This window comes from Notolepis coatsorum (assembly GCF_963971535.1).
Source record: "Notolepis coatsorum genome assembly, chromosome: 6".
Classification (NCBI taxonomy): domain Eukaryota; kingdom Metazoa; phylum Chordata; class Actinopteri; order Aulopiformes; family Paralepididae; genus Notolepis; species Notolepis coatsorum.
The window spans coordinates 61590632-61613071 of NC_140170.1; the positions used below are offsets into that span (position 1 = coordinate 61590632).

At 47.4% G+C, this 22440-nt stretch overlaps 1 protein-coding gene across 1 annotated transcript; it reads right to left on the minus strand.

The window, feature by feature from the left end:
* Window positions 1-14975: 14975 nt before the first annotated feature.
* Window positions 14976-15692, minus strand: LOC311229508 (DCN1-like protein 5; the record flags this gene model as incomplete). The annotated part of the gene is made up of 1 exon (XM_084315585.1): window positions 14976-15692. The coding sequence occupies one exon, from the start codon at window positions 15690-15692 to the stop codon at window positions 14976-14978; it is 717 nt and encodes a 238-aa protein (XP_084171711.1).
* Between the last annotated feature and the right edge of the window lie 6748 nt (window positions 15693-22440).

The window sequence follows — 22440 nt, forward strand, 5'->3', positions numbered from 1 at the left end:
AATAAACACTGCTAGGACTATCTGACTCTTAATAATAAACACTGTTAGGACTATCTGACTCTTAATTACTAAACACTGTTAGGACTATCTGACTCTTAATAATGAACACTGTTAGTGTAACTGCCTCCGTGTTCAAGTTTAAGTTTAAGTATGATGTCATAGTAGAACCGGCTAAAACAGGCTAGAACATTAGCTCTGCCACAACATTCTGGAACGTTCGTGATTCGTGATGATGTCATAGCTGAACATTCTAGCATCGACGCTTCGGCACAAACAGTCCTTTCGGGTAGAAGCCACAAAAAAAAGAAGAAGAAGAAGATTGGCTGTATTGCATGCAGCCAATAAGGTACATTTGGGGTCGTAAATGTGTGTCGTGTGCCCAGGCCATGTAGCTCAGGTGCTAGCTAAAGGCTTGCTAAGCATCAATGATTGACGGACGTAATGTGCTTGTAGGTTAAGTTCATTTGGTTAACAACATTGCAAAGACATGTGCCACTCCGCGACAAGTAGAGATAATATGGATGTATGTTGTTATGGTTTGATCTGTGATTATTATAATTTTTTTAAAATCTTTTCCCCCCTCCTTTTTCCTCAGTTTTTCTCCCATCCCAATGTTAGTCGTTATGCCAATTCCCAATCCCCTTCCTGGTCGCTGCGCACTTACCCCCCACAGTCGGTCTGGGAGAGTGGAGGCTATCACGTGCTTCCTCCGACACACGTGTAGCCAATCAACCGCTTCTTTTCACCTGGCAGCGCGGACTCTCACTGAGAGGGTGTAACGTGTGGAAGGATCACACTACCCCCCTTAGATCTTATCCTCGCTGAGCAGGCGCCCCGACCAAACTGTAGGAGTCGCTGTTTACAACGACCAGGGCCCACCCACCAGCTTTCCCACCCCTAACACTGCCAATTGTGTTAGTACGAACGACCAATCAAGCTGATAGCAATGCCGAGAGCTGGGCTCGAACCCAGCGTCTCCTGCATTGGTGGTGAGCGCCTTGCCCACTACACCACCTAGCCGCCCGATCTGTGATTTATTGTATTTCATGTATGTGTTCACAGTTCTCACGGTTCGGATTAAAATCGGTTCAGTTCGGATTGAAATAAATCTAATCAGTAATATCAAGAAAGTGTGCTGTCATCATTGCAGTAGAGGGAGTTACAGTTAGGACTATCTGACTCTTAATAATAAACACTGTTAGGAGTATCTGACTCTTAATAATAAACAGTGTTAGGACTATCTGACTCGTCATAATAAACTGTTAGGACTATCTGACTCTTAATAATAAACACTGTTAGGAGTATCTGACTCTTAATAATAAACACTATTAGGACTATCTGACTCTTCATAATAAACACCATTAGGACTATCTGACTCTTAAACACAGTTAGAACTATCAGACTCTTAATAAAAACTGCATGGACTGCACTATTACTACTGTCCGATTGAATCCTGCCACCCACTACTGTTCTCTCTATTATCATTACTACTATGTTCTACTATTCTATTATCTATGTACCTCCCCTCCCCCATGCTGCTATGCCACTTGAATTTCCCCAAGGGGATTAATGAAGGAACACTTGACTTGAGGAAGACGAAGAATGGTGACAATGACCAAAAAAAAGAGAAATAACAAAAGATGAGTGAAACTAATTGGCAGTTTAGAAGACAGTGTTTTTCACGAGACTCGTCTGAAGAGCAGGATTGGTTGGAAGTGAAATTAGGAAAAGTGAAAGAAAGGTGGATGACGAGGGGAGGATCATCGCTGAGCTTCTGAGTCGACAGAGACGGGCATTGAAATTAACAAGGCTAGGAAAGCATCAGGTTCAGCCTTTTGCCTTAATCCCATAGACCTGTTCGCTGTCCACGTTAGACCCAGTGTGCGCACGCATCACCGGGGCAGAAAGGAATGCAATCCTGGTCAGAACAACGGGGCAGACTAGAATATATTTGCATTTGTTAGCCATGCTAGCGATCTAAACAATCAATCCATGCCAAAGCTAGATATGTAAAAGGTGAAAGACTCACACTCACAGCCATGCTGATTTGGCAAAATTACATCCAGCCGTTTTAGTTTGAAACAACTTTTAGTCAGGGGAGTGTCATGATTTCTCCATAGAGCCCCAACGTATTATTTTAGCGCAGCAGCTCGCGCAGGTAGTGGGCAACTTAGTCACTTGACTCAGGTACAGTATTGCTGATTGGCACGGTATGTTTAGACAGCAAACAGGTCTATAGAGAGGTGTGTCAATCAATTGGGACATTGAGACATTCAAGGACTCTGGAAGATACATTTTGATTGGCAAGATGCCTGGGCAAACGTTCGACTTGCGTCACGTAACCCGGACCATCAACAAATAAATCTTAACTATATTCAGGACATACCTGACTCCTATAAGATTGAACAGAATGGGACTTAAACAAGACTCCAGGTGCACCTTGTGTACAAATGGGGATGAGGGTACATTTATGCACATGTACTGGGATTGCCCACCAGTTAAGATATCCTGGAAAGAAGTGTCCCAGCAATTATCAATTTTTTAAAATTCTGGATATACCTGTACACCCCTCTGTATTGCTGTTGAATGATGTTTTTGAGTTTGCAGTCCCTATACAGCTAAAGAGATTAGTTTTATCGGGTATCACAGCGGCTAAAAAGCTGATAGCATCACGATGGTCAACTGGAAAAAATGTGTAGGAAGGTTTGGATTCTTACATATCTCGATGTGATTTATCTAGAAATATCTACAGCAAGGATTTTAGGTGTCAGTGAATCCAAAATTGCAATGTGGTTAGAAGTGGTGGAGAGAATAAAAGCTAGCATATGAATTGTAGTGCCTGGAAAGGAGCGAATGATAATGGATGGATTATCCAAGTGGGGGTCCGGGGGGGGGGGGGGGGGGGGGGGAGCAAGCGAGAGCATAATATGTAGGGTATTAGATAGCAAGAATACGGTATATTTCTCGTATAATACATTTATTCAAATGGTGATTTAATTGGAGGTGTACTGTTAATTAATGCTTGTATATCTAATTTTATGTTGTTATGTTTATGTTTATGTGTATGTTTAAAAAATTATAAAAAAAAAATATATAAAAAAAAAAAAAGGACTCTGGAAGAGTGAGGCGTCTGACATACAGTACAACAATGGACAGAGTGAGCAGAGCTTGTCGGAGTTGCCAACTGAAGTACGGGCACAGGTTGAGGAGAGAGAATTGAGATCCCCATTAAAGGTGCTGTAAGTGATACCTTTGTTCTACATGTTAAAATAAGTGTTAAGTAGCTCTACATTCCTACAGCCATCACTGATATAGAGGGTTTGGTCAGTAGCATGGGTCTCCCAGTCCCTAAACACAAAATACATTTTCTGGTATCCCGTTCCCATCATTTCCAATCAAGAGAGAGAATCCTAGATATTCCTTTTACTTATTATTATAATTTTTTTATTATGTTTTTGGTAGATTTTTTTATTGTTTTTTTTTTTACTACCGGGCAGTCCGGTAGAGAGAGAGAGGAAGAATGGGAGATAAACGGGGGGAAGACATTCGGCAAAGGTCGCCGGATCTGGGAGTCGAACCAGGAACGGCTGTGTTGCGACGCAGCGCAGTACGCAGTGTGCTACTTGAGCGGCCTCTTTTTACTTATTTCAAGCAACAGTCCTCATATCCCTCCTAGTAGTTACACATACACAGTCCCCCATTATGCATTTAATCAGAGAGGTCAGAGCTCAGTGCAGTGCGCCTGGAGTAGTTTTCAAGGTTCAAGTTTCTTTATTAGTTGTCATACAAAAATACAGAATACTTTTATATGAAATGCTTTTTTCTGTTCTGCTCCTGAGAGTGTGCTAGATAAAAAATAAAATAGATAAGTATAAAATAGAAGTCAAAAGTACGTAACAAGTGTAAACAAAAGTGTTCAAAACAAAAGTGTTCAATATACATATATACAATATACAATACAGAGTAGAAACATTTTTGTAACTGAGTTACAATACAATATAAAGTACAATGCAGAAATGGGATGAGGTACAACTTAGGGTAAGGTGCAAAGAGGTATGAGTTGTAGTGCAAATCTCTTTACCAATAAATATAATTATAAAGTGTGTTAAAGTGTCTAAAGTGGGTAAAGTGGGTGCTACAGTGAGTTGTTTATTTAAAGTGAGTGTGTGCGTGTGGATGTGTGTGCTGTGAGTGTATTTGATGGTTTGTTACATAGTGTTATTGTTGAGCATCCTGATGGCCTGGGGCCTCTCTGTGCTTGCCATGAGACTCCGGTATCGCTTGCCTGACCGCAGCAGTTCAAAGAGGCAGTTGTTTGGGTGGCTAGAGTCTTTGATTATTCTCTTAGCCTTACCCATGCAACGCTTGTTGTAAATGTCTTGGAGAGTGGGAAGTCCACCTCCAATTGAACGGGCCATGTCTCTGTAGTCTGCTACGGTCTTGTGCGGTGCTATCCCCAAACCAGGAGGTGATATTTCCAGTCAGGATGCTTTTGGGATTTGGTGCCTTGCTCAAGGGCACTTCGGAAGGATGTTGGGCACCTTAGATATAATACCAGCAACCCTTCAGTCACCTGGAATACACCCTCCTGTTGGGGCCGGGGATCGACCCTGTGGAGGTAGACGTGAGGCGCGGCCTCCTGAACGCCCAGGGAAGGTTCAGCAAATCGAGGTAAACGAGATCAGGGCAGCTGATAATGTGTCACGATTGAGGCAGTGGGGAAGGTGGAGGACAGAGGGCCGGGTCAGGTTGGACTGTCTGGAAGAGGAGAACAAGACGAATGTATCTGGTTGGAAAAAAGACAGTTCTTGGCATTTAAAGCTGAGGGTGATTAACTGCACCGGGGAAGGAGCAAAGAAGAGCCAGGAAATACAAGTATTAGTGACCGCAGCTCAAACTGTATCTGAACGTGAATTACTTTCCTGCATGACTGGAGGAAATACTAAGAGAGGAGGAGGCTGCGTTTAAATCCACTTTTTCTCCTCTTTCTCCCATCCCAATTTCACTGTGCCAATTCTTCCCTCCAGTGTCTTGAACGTTGCTCGCATATGCCCCCCACTGGCCGGTTGTAGGGAGGATAGAAGCCTTGCATCGCGTGTCCCCTCCGGTACACGAGGCGGCAGCCTGTCACATCTTTTCACCTGCCAGCGCGGACTCTCATTGGCGAGGTGTAACGTGTGGGAGGCTCACACTACCCCCGCCATTTCCTGTCTCTGCTGTGCAGGCGTCCCCAACCGACCTGTAGGAGTCGCTGTCCACAACGTCCAGATTACCACCCATCGACTTCCACCCGCTACCTCTGCCAATTGAGTTAGTATGGCGGCTGGCCCAAGCCGGAGGCAACGCCGACAGCCGGAGTCGAACCCGGTGTCTCTTGCGTTGGTGACGAGCGCAATGTCCGCTGCGCCACCCAGCCGCCCCTAGGCTGTGTTTTTTTTACGTTTTGTGTTGTTTTGCTTTGTTTATTTTACTTTTGACAAGATAAGATAAGATATTCCTTTTTCAGTTTAGTTTTATTGTTTAAAATTGTTTCGTTTGAGTTTTTATTAGTTTCAGTATTCGGTTTTTTCTTTTTTGTATGTTTATTATAATAGGATTATAATTTTATGGGTGTAACTGAGGGGTACAATTCCCTGACTGTATTACTAGATATGATACTTACTACCACTACCTTTGTACTTAATATTCGGCCACCCAGTACACGGCATAAATATATTATCATAAACACTCTCACGTAGATGAAACGGATCCAACACAAATGTACGAAGTCGAAGTATGCGTTTATTACTACACAGCAATGGTGTGTAGAGCAAGCACTTAATCACTTAATTACATTTATGAATTGAAATAGTATGCACTTTTATGGCAAAGAGTATTCGTCGGTATATCAATAGAGAATGTCCAATCTCTGAAGGCGCAGGTGGTAAATATACGACCTGGAATAGTTAAGGAATAACAGCAATGATACTTTAATGATTATATACTAGATACACTAAGGGGGGGTTAATCCGGTCGCTTGTAAGCCGACAGGAGTAGGAGGGGGGGGGGGGGTAGAATCCGGCTGCCTCGTCCGGCCAAGGGTATCCCAGGTGAACCCACTGTAGTGCCGTTCAATGCGCCGGCGATCCTTGGACCACAGATGAAAGCAGGTGGACTCTTTGTGGGCCGGCTCTCTCCGGTCCACGGGGGAGAGACGTGAAGCGACCTCGTCTTGCAGAGCGTCTCCTCACCTTGCGTCCTCTCCAGGGGGGGGGTTTCCAACACACGGCAGTGTCGGGGGTCTTTATCCATGGAATAATCAAAGTATACAAAGCATAATCCGTGCCTGGGAAGGCGGGCTGTCGTCGGTAGAATAATCCGGTATACAGGTCCACTCGCTCGTCGGCTCTGGGGCTCCTCGGGTGCAGCTTCACATGGGGTCAACCACCCTGGGTAAGCAGCCAGTTCTCTGCCCGAAACGATGGGGTACTGGCCACGGTAGTATTCTCACCGCACGAAGCACTATATATTAACAGACTATTATTAGCTTAATAGACTACGTCCAACTCGACGATATAGTGCCAAATATGACTATTCAAATATTAATATACACAATGTCTCAATACCGATGGTAGGCGAACTTGGCCTTACTCCCACACGTGGCGTCGCGGGGAGGCTTTACGTCTGTGACTCTATTGGAGGGTAAGAAACTGGACTGAAAAGAAAGTCCTACTTTAGTAGCGCAGTATATATACGCACTATGAACAAATAGTCCCATTAGTGGTGCGGTAGCCAGATTCCTACGCGGAACTAGGACTTGTTCGTACATGTGGAGCGGTACGTTTGAACTGGGTCTGAGGGGTATGGCAGCCTGGCACCAAGGTCTCGACCAATAGTAGAATGGAGACTATTATGGGATGTTCAGTAGGCTAGAATGGATATTCAATGCATATTGTACAAGGAATATACAAGGGATATCAGGGAATATTAGAGAATATACAAATACAATTAAATATATATATATAAATAAATATATATATTCGGTTTAATCTGGCCCTTCACAACAGCCACCCCCTGAATAGGTCCCAGACCTAATCAGTTAAACAGAGACAGATTAATCGCGTTGTCTATTTACACATAAGGGTTTGCTGTAGGGGTCAGTCAACTTCACAAAGTCATAGGGTTGTAGGGTCATGGTCATCATCGATTGTGTCTGGGAGTCGAGGCAGCTCTATGAGCCTCGCCACGGGACGGGTGTAAGTGCGACCCTGGACGAGCACTTCAGCTGCTCGGACCTTGCCGTCGGCACCGGTGATCACCCTGCTCACGCGGCCGGCCGGCCACACAGCTCTGGGCAGTGATTGATCAACAATCATGACGACTGTTCCTTCTGTCAAATTGTCTCTCTCCTTTACCCACTTCTGGCGGGTCTGTAGAGACGGTAGGTAGTGCAGTAGGAAACTGTTCCAAAACTTGTCGGCTAATACTTGGCTGTACCTCCACATTCGTCGGCCGTTCGCTTCTTCAGGCCGGTACATTGTCTGGGGTAATGCAGGATCTAGCCGCCCCATCAAGAGTGTGTTGGGGTCTGCGGAGATAACAGTGCTCAATCCACAGAACACAGACTTCTTATTTTCCACCTCCTCTGGACTTGCTTCCCTCGGGATAGGCATGGGCCACTGTCCTTCCGGGAGTCTTAGGAATGCGGGGCCGTCACTGTAAGCATTGTGACGGGTGAGGTCATCCAGGGGCATCCCCCGGGTGATGACGTCAGCTGGGTTCTGTTTTGTATCAATGTAGCGCCACTCTGTTTCTCCGGTTAACTCTTCGGTTAAGTCTTGAATCTCGGTGACTCTGACTCCCACGAAGACTTTGTACTTGCATGAGTCCGATTTGATCCAGGCGAGTACCGTCGTGGAATCTGACCACGGGATTGTTCTAGACACCGGTATGGTGAGCTCACGTTGGATGAGCGTGGCTAGGTGCGCTCCGGCTAGGGCTGCGCAGAGCTCTAGACGTGGGATAGATTGTTGCTTGCGTGGGGCTATTCTCGAGCGGGCGAGGACAAATGCTGTGTAGATCTCTCCCCCCTGGTCTTGGGCCCGCAAGTAGGCTACTGATCCGTATGCGACCTCTGAGGCGTCACTGAAGACGTGTAAGTCCATTTTACATGTCTCTGGCCTCACCGTGGGTGGGAAGTAGCTTCGGCGCATATTAACGCCTGGGAGTGAGTGGAGCTCCATCTCCCACTCTCTCCAGGTGGATGCAAGGTGTGCGGGAATGGGGTCGTCCCAGCCCTGGTCCTTGTCCCACAATGCTCGTACAATCATTTTTGCCCTGGTGGTGTACGGTAGAATACATCCTAGCGGGTCATATTGTCGGGCGAGTGTTGTGTACACACTCCGTCTGGTGGTCGGCGCCGCCGCCGGCCTTCCCTGCTCCGTAGTCAGGGGCTTGTGTCTGTAGTGAAGCGAATCTGTTTTGAATCGCCACACCAATCCCAGGGTCATCTCCTGGGCTTCTCCCGGGATTGTAGCCATCCAGGTCTCGCTGCTGGCTGCCTTGTCCTCGGAGGAGAGGCTGCGCAGTACTTGCGGATCGCTGCTGGCCCACTGCCTGAGATCAAAGCCGCCTTTGATCAATGAGGCGCGGAGTTTAATCAGGAGAGCCTCGGCTTCTTCTTGGGTTGAAAGGCTTTGTAGACAGTTGTCTACGTAGAAGCTGTTCTTTACGCTGTGTCGGACCTCTTCGTCCGCTGCTGGGTCCTCTGCTACATGTTTCTGTAGTGCAAATGTAGCACAGCAGGGGCTGCACGTCGTTCCGAAGGGGAGGACTTCCCATTGGTAGATGGCTGGGTGCTCATCTCCTGGCTTCTCTCTCCATAGGAACCATAACAGGGGCTTGTCCGCCTCTACTAATCTCACCTGCAGGAACATTCCTTTAATGTCCCCGCTGATGGCCACCTTTTCCTGGCGGAAGCGGAGTAGAACGCCGAGTAGGGAGGGGCCGAGTGTGGGACCGGGCAGTAACTCTTTATTTAGATTTTGGGATCCGATCTGGTAGCTGCAGTTAAATACTATGCGGTCTTTACCGTTGTGATGGACCTTGTGGTGGGGCACGTACCACGATTCAGTGGTCTGGTCAGCCTCTTTAATGTCCATCTTTGTGACGTGTCCCGCTGTGATGAGCTTCTCAATCTCAGCGCGGTATACACTCTCTTGGGCGGGGTTCTTGGCTAAGCGCCGCTCCGTGTTCAGCAGGTACCGTTCTGTGGCGTCTGTCTTGGCGTGGAAAGTAGGCATTCCTTCTCGCCGCAGGAGTGGCGTGGCGTATCTCAACACGCCGTTGACCGGGACTCTCTTGGTCCCTGTCTCGAGGAGGTGAATGGCGTAAATGTCATCTTTAGAGCGAATGTCTTTCTTTCCGTTCTTAAAGGGCATTTGTTCCAAGGTCCATAGCCGCTCTACGTGTTGCAGGAGTGCGGTTTCTCCCTCTGTGACTCGGGAGTGGAGACATCTAGTGGCTGTACTTCGGTTGAGAGATTTGGCGAGCGGGCCTTGGAGAGTCCATCCCAAACGGGTCTCGACTGCTGCAGGACAGCCTCGGGGTCCGGTATGAACCCGGTCTATCGGGACAATGAGGTCTGCATGGTCGGAGCCTATCAACAGGGTCGGCATAGCATTGTCTATGAGCGGGATCGGTAACTTGCGCAGATGTGCATATTTCTCCATCAGCTTGGCGACGGGGTATGTGTACCGCGACAGCCCTATTTCTTGGCTGGTGAAAGCGTCTGTAATCTGGTACCGTCGCTCAGGCTGGCCGCTTGCTGCGATAGAGAATGAGACATTCTCGCCCTTTATCGTCTTCAAATCTCGTCTTATTGTCCGAATTGTCATTTGGGTTTCGCTTCCCCGCAGCCCTAGCTGGGCCGCAGCGGAGGCGAGCAGCAGGGTCTTCTCTGACCCGTCATCGAGGACGGCGTAAGTGTCCAGGACTTTATTCTGGTAGCTTAGTGTCACACGCACTACTTTTAGGAGTACTCGGGCTCCACTGCTGCTGGCGGGATCGATGTACATGACGCTCGCTTTGCGGCTGGATGGTGCAGGTGAAGGGCGCCGTCTGTTACTGTCGTGAAGTATGTCCAGATGGGCTCCATCGCACTTGGTGCACCTTTTCTTTAAGCGGCATTCGGCTGCCATGTGTGAGCGCGCACAGCGAAAACAGCGCTTGTTGGACTTTATCCATTGACCTGCTTCCTCCGCGTTCAGCTTGGGGAAGGAGTCACATTGCGCTAGCCAGTGTTCTTTCTCACAGTAGGGGCACACTATCTTCCACTTCTCCGTTCTGGAGGGGGTACTGTGGCTCCTGCTGCTCGGTACTGACTCCGATTGGTGCATCACAGTCACCGATCTTCTTCCATCATTTAGTCGTCTGGTTCCTTCTCTGGAGCCAGGGGTGCTCCGTCCGAATGTATCTAGCCGTAGGCTGCTGACTTCTCTCGCCAGGAAGTCTGCTAGATCGAGGAGGTTCGGTTCGGGGCCATTCGGGTCTCTGTGGTCCCTCTGCCGCCTAAAGCGCTCCTGACGAGCGGGCGGCAGCTTCTCCAGAATCCTTTCCACATTTGAGTTGGCGTAAAGTTCATGCCTCCCCTTCTCTCTTTGCGCTCCCAACATCCCTACCAGGGACTGCACTCTGATGGACAGGTCGTCCAGTGCTCGATTGTCTATTGCTGGGGGTAAGCGGTCGATGTGTCGGATCTCCTGGATCACGTAATCCCATATGCGCCCATACCTCTGGTCCAATGCTACCAGCGCTGCTGTGTATGGGGTGGTGGAAGTCGCGTAGGCGAGCGCTATATTATGTGCGCGGGGCACCTTTAAGTGCTTCAGTAGGATGGCGTATTTGTGGCGTTCATCCAATACATCCACCAACATGGTCTCCAGACACATGCGGAGTTCTGTATACTGGGCCCGGTTCTCTTGGGTGAAGTCGGGTACCATAGGCGTGCCAATGTATGACGCTGACTGTGGATACATCGGCGAGCGTTGGGGGAGAGGCCTCCTAGGCGAGTCTCCTCCCGCTCCTTGGTATGGGCCGCTTGTCCAGGTGCTGTTCCTCGGTGCGGGTCGTGCGTCGTGCTCACCCGTGTATAGAGTCGGGGGTCTGTAGCGCAGCTCCGCGGGAGTATAGCCTGGGCTGTACCGGACCTCCTGGTCCGGTAGAGTACTGTGCTGTCTTCGGGCGTGGTTCTCCTCCTCTTCCTCTTCGTCTTCAGTTAGGTCATCCAGTGCTTGTAGTCTCTGGTTTAGCCTCTCCACAGGATATGCTGCTCCTTCCCGGTTGCTAGGTCTCGCTTGGACCGGTGGGGGGAGGTGGTCTGTGGGGGGTATAGACCTCGTCTGTTGGTCAAGTTCAGGGTTGTTTACTCGGCTAGGGGATGCCGCCCTGGAGGTGTGTCTAGACGAGTTCCTGGCGCCTCTGGCGGAGGGAGAGGGTGTTGTCCGTCTGATCAGCTGTTCTATTAGTTGCGACTGCTGTCTGTCGCGCGCTGCGTCCCGTTGAGCACCGGCTCGTTCTCGGGCCACATTCTCTTCCATCTGAATGCGTCTTATTTCTAGACGTATCTGCTCGTGTTCGCTTCGCTGCTGGATCTGCAGTCGGTCGCGTTCAGCAGCGGCGTTCAGGCTGATGAGGAAGGCCTGCTGTAGGGTCCTCTCTGCCTCGCTGGGAGAAGGCGGTTGTATAGGGGAGCCTTCCCTCGGGGTACTCCTTGCGGAGCCTTGGAGCTCTATCTCCACGGTGCTCTCCCCGTCTTCTTCCGTGCCGAGTTCTCTCTCGGTAGCGTTGTATTCCTCCCGGGACTCATCGGGGACTACTTCTTCAGTACTGGCGGGGTGTGAAGTCATGTCTGGTTCCCACTGGTCCCCACCGTGAACTTGGTCAGTTACATTAGAGCCCGTAGGGGCCTCTATGGTCGGGGTAGTCTGGGCGTTGGGGTTAGACATACTTTTACTTTCTAGTTTTACCGCGTTTACTGTTAGTAGAAGACTAGGTTGTTGACTGACAGCGTAAGCCTCTAAGTACTGAGGGAGCCGTCGTTCGCGCTGCGGGCGTTGGTTAGGAGGATCGTTTCGTGGAGTGTTCATCATAGGCCATTTCAATATTAATAACACTATATTAATATTACACTAATTACCCTCCGGCTCGAAGGACCAATTGTAACTGAGGGGTACAATTCCCTGACTGTATTACTAGATATGATACTTACTACCACTACCTTTGTACTTAATATTCGGCCACCCAGTACACGGCATAAATATATTATCATAAACACTCTCACGTAGATGAAACGGATCCAACACAAATGTACGAAGTCGAAGTATGCGTTTATTACTACACAGCAATGGTGTGTAGAGCAAGCACTTAATCACTTAATTACATTTATGAATTGAAATAGTATGCACTTTTATGGCAAAGAGTATTCGTCGGTATATCAATAGAGAATGTCCAATCTCTGAAGGCGCAGGTGGTAAATATACGACCTGGAATAGTTAAGGAATAACAGCAATGATACTTTAATGATTATATACTAGATACACTAAGGGGGGGTTAATCCGGTCGCTTGTAAGCCGACAGGAGTAGGAGGGGGGGGGGGGTAGAATCCGGCTGCCTCGTCCGGCCAAGGGTATCCCAGGTGAACCCACTGTAGTGCCGTTCAATGCGCCGGCGATCCTTGGACCACAGATGAAAGCAGGTGGACTCTTTGTGGGCCGGCTCTCTCCGGTCCACGGGGGAGAGACGTGAAGCGACCTCGTCTTGCAGAGCGTCTCCTCACCTTGCGTCCTCTCCAGGGGGGGGGTTTCCAACACACGGCAGTGTCGGGGGTCTTTATCCATGGAATAATCAAAGTATACAAAGCATAATCCGTGCCTGGGAAGGCGGGCTGTCGTCGGTAGAATAATCCGGTATACAGGTCCACTCGCTCGTCGGCTCTGGGGCTCCTCGGGTGCAGCTTCACATGGGGTCAACCACCCTGGGTAAGCAGCCAGTTCTCTGCCCAAAACGATGGGGTACTGGCCACGGTAGTATTCTCACCGCACGAAGCACTATATATTAACAGACTATTATTAGCTTAATAGACTACGTCCAACTCGACGATATAGTGCCAAATATGACTATTCAAATATTAATATACACGATGTCTCAATACCGATGGTAGGCGAACTTGGCCTTACTCCCACACGTGGCGTCGCGGGGAGGCTTTACGTCTGTGACTCTATTGGAGGGTAAGAAACTGGACTGAAAAGAAAGTCCTACTTTAGTAGCGCAGTATATATACGCACTATGAACAAATAGTCCCATTAGTGGTGCGGTAGCCAGATTCCTACGCGGAACTAGGACTTGTTCGTACATGTGGAGCGGTACGTTTGAACTGGGTCTGAGGGGTATGGCAGCCTGGCACCAAGGTCTCGACCAATAGTAGAATGGAGACTATTATGGGATGTTCAGTAGGCTAGAATGGATATTCAATGCATATTGTACAAGGAATATACAAGGGATATCAGGGAATATTAGAGAATATACAAATACAATTAAATATATATATATAAATAAATATATATATTCGGTTTAATCTGGCCCTTCACAACAATGGGTAATATATAATATATATACAAATATATAATATACTGTATAATAATATCACACAATACCTATTTGTAAATTCTAAAATCTTGCAAGATCAGTGGCCAGATCTAAGAAGTTCAGAATAGGTATTGTGTACAAATTAGTGCTGTCAATAGATTAAAAAAAATTACTAATTAATCTCACAATTTTCTGTAATTAATCTAGATTAAAAATAGCATTTTTCTACTTAAGACCGAAGCTTGTAACAGATATTTACTTGAGTAAAATCATGGAATTAATGTAAAATCAACACAAAGAAAGTATATTTAGATTCAAAGACTATTTTAATAGCTTTCTTTGAATACCGTTTCTCTCCTGTGAAATACAAATGTTCACCAAAACCATCAACATTGACTCAGCTAAGCTAGACCTCTTTCTTCTATCCGCGGCGCTAAGATTGAAGATTTCTCACTCCATAGATTAATCTAGATTAATTTATTTTAATGCTTTAAATCATTTAAATTAATGTCCAAAGTTAAAGCATTAATTTTGACAGCCCTAGTACAAATACAAATACATCACTTTGTGAAGGCAATTGACTCACAGTCATGTAAACCGTATGACTCACAGTCATGTAAACACCCCAGTCTCATAAACAGTATGACACACAGTCATGTAAACACCCCAGTAATAATAATTCATTGTACTATGCTACTATACTCATACTACTACTGTATCTATCATGCTAATATGTCTAACTCTCAGGTGTAACTCTCAAGCTATATTTGACGAACAACGCCACTGACCTTTAGCTGCCAGAGATGTACCCCTCCTGCTACCCTAATATATATATTACATTTTTCAAACCTTTATTTAAACTCAAAAGGCAACTGAGGTTTCCCTCATTTACAGTCACGTCGAGTGTACATACAGAAATAAAAAGCATATAAAATCACACAGCATATAAAATATAAAATATAAATTGTGTTGCTGTTGGTTTTGTTTCATCAACAAATGAGAGGCAGAACACACAGTGAATGTATCCGTTTGTTTATTGCACTTTCTTTCTTTGCTGAAAAATATATGCTCCGTTGGCTAATGGCTAACGCAAGGGTATTTAAAGATGGCGGCTTTGTTTAGTTTTAGCAGGAAGTGTAGTGAGCGTTCAACCTTTTCTGATTGGTTGAAATGGCCTTCATGTCTGAACAACATCGCCGCCTACTGCTTTGGCATTGTACTACATGTATCGGTTGCTGGTTTTCCAGCCGCCGTGAGTACGCGGTTATACGCGGTTATTCACCTGTGTGGACAGAGGTTTATTTTTTTCAAACTTCGGTTACATTAAATCCAGCGCTCGTGTGGACTGGGCCTCAGGCTGTTGCTGCTGCTGCTGTTGTTGCTGCTGCTGTTGTTGTTGCTGCTGCCACTGCCCGCGCTTTCTGCCACTCAACAAACTCATCTAGCAAGACTGGCCAGGCTTCATCATAGTTACTCAGGTCTGTGCTGACTATCCTGCTGAACTCTAACACGTTGTACCACTGATCTTTATTCATTACCCTGTACTTAGACTGCTCTAGGAACTGATGAAACACAGGGAAAAGAGACCACGTCCTCCCAAGCAGCAGTGCCAACATGGACTTAGCTGTGTCCATGTCCAGACTCCTCTGGTCCTTATCCCTGGAGAAGTCAAAGGCGTATCGGTAGATATTCTTGAAGATTGCAGAGTCGTTGAGCTGACAGCGGAGGTAGTCCAGCTTGCTCTGTAATCTTTCTGTACAGTCACACTGTAGTAGAGTCATTCCCCTTAGCCACTCCTCCTTAGTAAAAAATCCCATATTTGGTGCTTCTAATTTCCAGGCTAAAACCAACATAATAATGTTCTCCGGTTCCACTCCGATGTCCTCACAGAACTTCTCCATGCCGTCGGGCCCGACCACCTCATCTGGCCCAGCATACTTGTAGAACCAGGCCAGGCACTTCTTACTGGAGAACTGTTCCTCTCCACTCAGTAACCAACTACAGAAACTGGTGATTTTATTGTTGCGGAGCCAATGGTCGTCTGACCCAGAGGACTTCTTAACAGGCATCTCTGAGGCTGGACTGGGCTGCTGATTCTGGACTGGAGTAGTTTGTCCAGCGTTTGTGATACGATGTTTATGTCAGCCAGTCCGCACTGTCGCTATCAGATCTTTTTTGTTACAACCTCGTCAACCGATCACTTTCAGCTGCTCTCGCTGTCGCCGGGATACTGCTTCCAGGGTGGAACGGGGTGCAGGTTTCAGTCTATGTTGTTTAGTCTGTTGAGTGCTGCTTCAAGATGCCGAGGAAGAGAGAGAAGCTGAGGAACCGCCCGCTTATATAGAGACCCAAATGTTCTAGAATGTGACCTCATACAGTGACATCACGAAGATTCCATAACTTTCTATCATGACATCATACGGTGGTTCTAGAATGTTTTACGTTCTAGAAAGTTCTATTATGACATCACCACAAACATCCCAGAATGTTCTATGTTCCAGAAAGGTCTATTCACAACATCACCACAAATGTTCTAGAAGGTTCTATGTTCTAGAATGTTCTATTATGACATCATACTGTGACATCACAAATGTTCTTACATAATAGCATTAACTATTTATGTTCTTATTCAATGGCATTACTATTTATGTCTCTATGGGTGCTTTCTCACTCACCATTCGGGTCCGTTCCGGTCCGTTACGTCCTCGTTCCGTCCTTGGGTGCGAACTTCCCCCCTCCCTCTCCACCCTCTAGTTTGCGTACACACTCAGTCTTGGTGCGCTCTGGGTTTTGTTTACGGTTTGCGTTTTGAGCGTGTAAGCTTGCCGTAGGCGATGATGTCACGCTCGAAAATGTAAACACAGGAAGAGTGTTAACACGGCGGTGGAGACTGGATGCTGATATAAAAGAAACAAATAACCAATAAATATGAAGTTATATTTGAACCTCTGTTGTCAAGCCTTGTCAATATAACCCACCCCCCTTTTCTCACAAATGGAACTGCTGTCGTGCAGTCCGCTCCAGGGTTAACGCTAAACTAACGCTTAGCCTATTACTAGTCTATCTAGTCTACTAGACCTATCTACTAGTTAGCAGCTAACATTAGCCCATCACTCGCAGCAATTATATTGCATGTCAGTTGATGGAACTGGTGTCGTGGATTCCGCTTTGAGCGTTTCCCAGGGTTAATGCTAGTTAGCTTAGCCTGTTCAGCAGCTGTTCAGCAGCTAACATAGCCCATCGCTCGTGGCAATTATATTGCATGTCATTGATCTACACGATATTATGATGTCATAATAGAACATTCTAGAACATTTGTGTTCTATATATATTCAACAATTCTCTCAGCCGATTGGACTAGCTAACACGAATGAATCGCTGGGTAAAGCTGAGGGGGAGTGAGCGGTGGTGGAAGGCGAGCCATGCAGCTTATGGAGAGCGGGGAGAGTGGATTCCTCGTGAATGGCCCCGGCCGGTGCAAGAATGTCCAGGGTTTTGGGTGAATCGAGATGGGAGCGAGTGGAATGAGGGCTTGCGTCAGGAGGGACGCGAGTCACCGGGTGCGAGCCCAGTGTCCCCTCGGGGTGTGACGTGTGGAGAGGGAAGTGAGAAGGAGGTCTCGGAGATGGTGGAAGACTACGGAGAGGGAAGTGAGAAGGAGGACTCGGAGATGGTGGAAGACAAAGGGAAGGAGTCGGATGGTGTAAAGAAGAAGAAGAAGGAAGAGGAAGAACGGCAAATGGAGCGCGATCAGTCGGAGTACAGTGGGGAGGAGAGGGAGAAAGAAGAGAGGGAGGAGGAGGGGTGGGAAACGGCGGGGAAGAAGAGGCAGAAGAGGAAGAAGCGGACGGAGAGGAACGACAGCGATGGGGATAGTGAGAGTAGGGGGGAGGAGAGGGGGGGTGAAGGGGGGAAGAGGAAGAAAGGGGGGGACGATAGCTCAAGTGGGCCGGGAGACGAGGGTGCAGGAAAAGATGTGGCAAAAGCGGAAGTGATCCATATAGTGGTCAGGCTTGAGGGGGAGAGGGATGAGAGGAAAGTAGGTAGGCTCGAGTGGCCCAAACTCATTGCCGAGCGATTAGGAGAGGTAAAGTACGTGAACGTTTTGTGGGATGGGAATCTGGCCGTAGGGTGTGGTAGTGAGGGGCAGGTGGAGGTGGCTAGGAAGATGCAGAGCATTGGGGGGGTGGGTATAAGTAAGGTGGCGAGAGTAGGGGAGAAGAGGGGGGGGGGATGTAAGGGGGTGATAGCTGGGGTACCGGTCGAGGTTACAGTAGAGCAGCTGGTGGAAGAGATAAAGGAGGACGGGCGTAATGGCATAGTTAAGAGTGCAGCAAGGATGAAGAGGGGAGCGGAGAGGGCAGTGACGGGGACGGTAGTGATTACGTTTGAGGGTGGGGTTGTTCCTAGGGAGGTGTTTGTAGGGCGTAGGATCTATAGGGTTAGGGAATTTGTTCATAATCCTCTTAGGTGCTATAGGTGCCAGGGGTTTGGCCATATAGCTACCACGTGTATGAAGGGGATGAGGTGCGCTAGGTGTGGCGGGGAACATGAATATGGGAAATGTGGAGAGGGAGTGAAGCCGAAGTGCTGTAGTTGTGGTGGGGAGCATAGTGTAGCGTTTCGGGGGTGCGAGGTGATGATGAAGGAGGTCGCGGATCGGAGAGAGAGAAGGGAGGGTAAGTTGACGTATGCTGGGGCGGTTAGCAGGGCAGGACAGGGTAGCCAAGAAAGGGTGCAGGGGGTTGAAGGAGGGCATTTGGCAGTGAGGGTAGAGCAGGTGGAAAGAGAGAGGGGAAGGGAGGAGAAATTAGGTATTGTGGCCTTCGTGGCAGGGGTAGTTACTGGTATGGCAGAGGCTAAGGGTAGAACAGAGATGGTGAAGATGATTGTTAGGATAGCGGTTCAACATCTGGGATTGGAAGGTCTGAACTGGGAGCAGGTGGTTAGGGAATTGGCTGAGGGGGCTGCGAGGGACAAGGCTGCGAGGGACAAAGCAGCCCAGGATAAGATAGCAGGGGGCAAGGAGGGTCCCGCGGAGGGGGGCTCAGGCAGGAAGTAGCAGCAGTAGCTGCACTCCAATGGACAATGTAGTTGATGACGGGGTCCAGTAGAAGAAGAAAAAGAAGGTGAAGAAGGAGAAGAAGGAGAAGAAGAGCCCATAAAAAGAATTGCGGAGGGCAGTAATACGCCACGATGCGTCTACTCTGCCGGAAATTCAAATAAGAAGAAGAAGAAGAAGCATTTCCTGGCATTTTTTCAGACTACAACATGAATCCAGACTGGTTTGACCCTCGAAGTCAAACACATGTGGGTAAAGCCCTATTTTTGATAGTGTTTTTTATCTATTTCAGACGTGTAACATCCATAAGAAATGTAACATCCATAACGGCACTTTTTTGTGATTCATTCCTTGAGAGGAAATGACAGGTTTTCCTGAATGTGCTTTTTGGGTACCTCAAACCCTTCCCTACAAAGTGATAGTAAACATGTTATTCTTTGAAAAAGATATTCACAGAGTTTTCATCATGTGTTCAGTGAGTCCGAAAAGCTTGTCAATTTCCGTAACATCCATAACGCTGTGTATTTTGTCACCTATCTCAAAATCCAAAAGGTCAAAACATTTCTTACTGCAGGCTCATCTTTATCTCAATAAGTGTAACTAAAATGTGTAAATTATACTTCCAATTCAAATCGATGCCTTGTCAATGTTAAGTTAAGTTTCCAATGTTCTCTCTTTATGTAACATCCATAACGCTGGAATTGCCCATTACATTTATATAGAGTCTTTCTAGACACTCAAAGCACTCCCCACAATGTAGTGTGGAAATGGCCTCCTTCACCACCACTGTGTAGCACCCAACCTTGGGCTACGCAGGCTCAATGGCTACCATACCATATTGTAATAATAATAATAATAATAATAATAATAATAATAATAATAATAATTCATTTATTTTGTATAGCGCTTTTCAAAGACCCAAAGTCGCTGACAATAGGCAAAAAAAAGAAACAAAGAAAACAAAAAAACATGGAACCACAGGGAAACGGAGGACAATACGAATACACAGGAACATAAAAACCACGAGTAACGGATAACAAATACGGGAGTGAGTAGGGGAGACAGTCGGGAGGAGAGTAAGGGAAAACCAAGGGGGGTGGGGGGGGGGGGGGGGCAGGAGAGGAGAGAACGTGGGGCAGAGGGAAATGGTGGCAAGTTGGAGGAGGGTGGTTATGGGTAAGGAAGGTTGAATGCTTGGGAGAACAGGTAGGTTTTGAGTCTGGATTTGAAGGTGGAGAGTGAGGGAGAGTCTCTGATGGTCTCAGGGAGGGAGTTCCAGAGTCGGGGTGCAGCTTGTGAGAATGCCCGGTCACCAACATTTTTAGTTTGGATGACGGGACAGTGAGGGAAAGAGTGAAAGAGGACCGGAGGGAACGGGTGGGGCGGTAGGGGAGAAGGAGGTCAGTCATGTAGGGGGGGGGGCCAGGCTATGGAGGGCTTTGAAGGTGAGGAGTAGTGTTTTGAAGTTAATGCGTTCCTTGATCGGGAGCCAGTGGAGGACAGGAGTGATGTGTTCGTGGGACCGGGTGTTAGTGAGGAGGCCGGCGGCTGAGTTTTGGACCATCTGCAGTTTATGGAGGGAGCGGGAGGTGATGCCAGTGAGGAGGGAGTTACAGTAGTCCAGGCGGGAGGAGATGAAGGCGTGGATGAGGGATTCAGCAGCAGGGGGGGAGAGGCAGTGACGGATTTTGGCAATGTTGCGGAGGTGAAAATATGAAGTTTTGACAATGGAGCGGACATGTCTTGTATCTCATCCTGTATCCATACGCTTGCAGTAGTTATATCTATTACTCAATTTCACAATTTTCTTTTTTTTTTATCCACTTTTTCTCCCCATTTAAAAATGTTTCTCCCATCCCAATTTCGTAATTCCAATTCTTCCCTCCCCTGTCTTGAACGTTGCTAGACTATGCCTCGCACTGGTCGGCTGTAGTGAGGATAGAAGCCTTGCATCACGTGTCCCCTCCGGTACACGAGAACGCAGCCTGTCGCATCTTTTCACCAGACAGCTCGAACTCTCAGTGGCGAGGAGTAACGCATGGGAGGCTCACCCTGCCCCCGATACTTCCTGTTTCTGTTGTACAGGCGTCACCCAACCGACCTGTAGGAGTCGCTGTCCACAACGTCCAATCGCCACCCACCGGCTTTCCCACCCTCTAACACTGCCAATTGTGTTAGCATGACGGCCGGCCAAGCCGGTAGCAACGCCGAGAGCTGGGCTCGATACCAGTATCTCCTGCGTTAATGGCGAGCGCCTTGCCCACTGCGCCACTCAGCCGCCCTCAATTTCTCAATTTTCTTATATACTATGACTCTACTGTCACCATGTATGCATATGCTCACTACATGCATTTATTGCTCAATATCCGCCCACCACAAACATGGGAACTCTCTAACCCCTGTCCCAACCCCCCCCCGCCCCATCTCTCTGAGTGCTTGTCTCGTAGTGCTGACCAAGGTGGTGGATGTCTTGGGGTCTTGGCCAAGATTGCAGTGACTGTTCTACGTGCACCACCGAGGCCATGGATCAGCTTCTTACCGTCTTCTGTCCGTGGTCTGTCAACGTGGTTTCATTGCTGGGTTAAGTACTTCTATTCTATTCACATAATATGCTTACTACATATATCTATTCTATTCACATATATGCTTACCACTTGTATCTATTGCTATGTCCGCCCATCACAATCACGCGAGCTGTCTAATGCCTGTCCCGTCTCCCTGTCTCCCTGTGAGTGGCTGTCTCGGAGTGATGACCAGAGTGTTGGGACGTGATGAAGACCGGGAGGATGCGACCCTCTCTGCGCCGCCCCTTTGCCTCAATTAGGTCCGCTATCAGCTCTATCTTTAATCTTTCAAAATGTGCAGTTATCGCTATCAGCTCTATCTTTAATCTTTCAAAATGTTCAGTTGCTATCGCATGCACTTATCTGTGTTTCACTACACATGAGTGCATGCTTACCAACTGTTCGCCTGTTTTACTGCAACACTACTATCACCGACATCCAAGAAGGGAGAGCCCCCCCTTGAATGGCCCTTCTAAAGTTTCTCTCCTCCACATTGCCTGTGGTGCATTTTTCCTATTGCTAGGTTTTAGTGAGTTTTTCCTTACCTTCGCGTGGGGTATGTCTGGGAGTGTTGCATTTATTTTGCATTTATTTTACATTATTTTGATATTTTTATTTTTACATTTCTTGTTTTTTTTCTTGACTTATTGTGATGTTTCTTCTTGACTTGTTTAAAGAAGACGTGTCCGGCCCATGGGGACATTAACGTGTGTTGTCGGGCCTTACAAATACATTTGATTTGATTTGATTTGATACACTGGCACCAGGCACACATCACATTACACAATGGCTGAACGGCTCAGGAGACAGGGATTGATTGATTGATTGAACATTTTATTAACAGATTGCAGAATGGGTACAATACAGTACAGCTCAATACACACAATTGTTAAGGGGATGCAGACCAGAGAAAGACTTTCGTCTTGTTTACATCAGGGTCCCCCATTTTCAATTAATCACTGGGATGTTTACATGACGGTGAGTCATACTGTTTATGAGACTGGAATGTTTACATGACATGACCCAATTCCCAATCAGGACTCTGACATCAAGGCCACCTAATACTCATGATATTGGCTGATATGATATCTATGATATAATGATATCAGCCAATTAAGGGGAAGGGAGGATTAGGTGGCCTTGATGTCAGAGACCTGATTGGGAATTGGGTCATGTAAACATCCCAGTCTC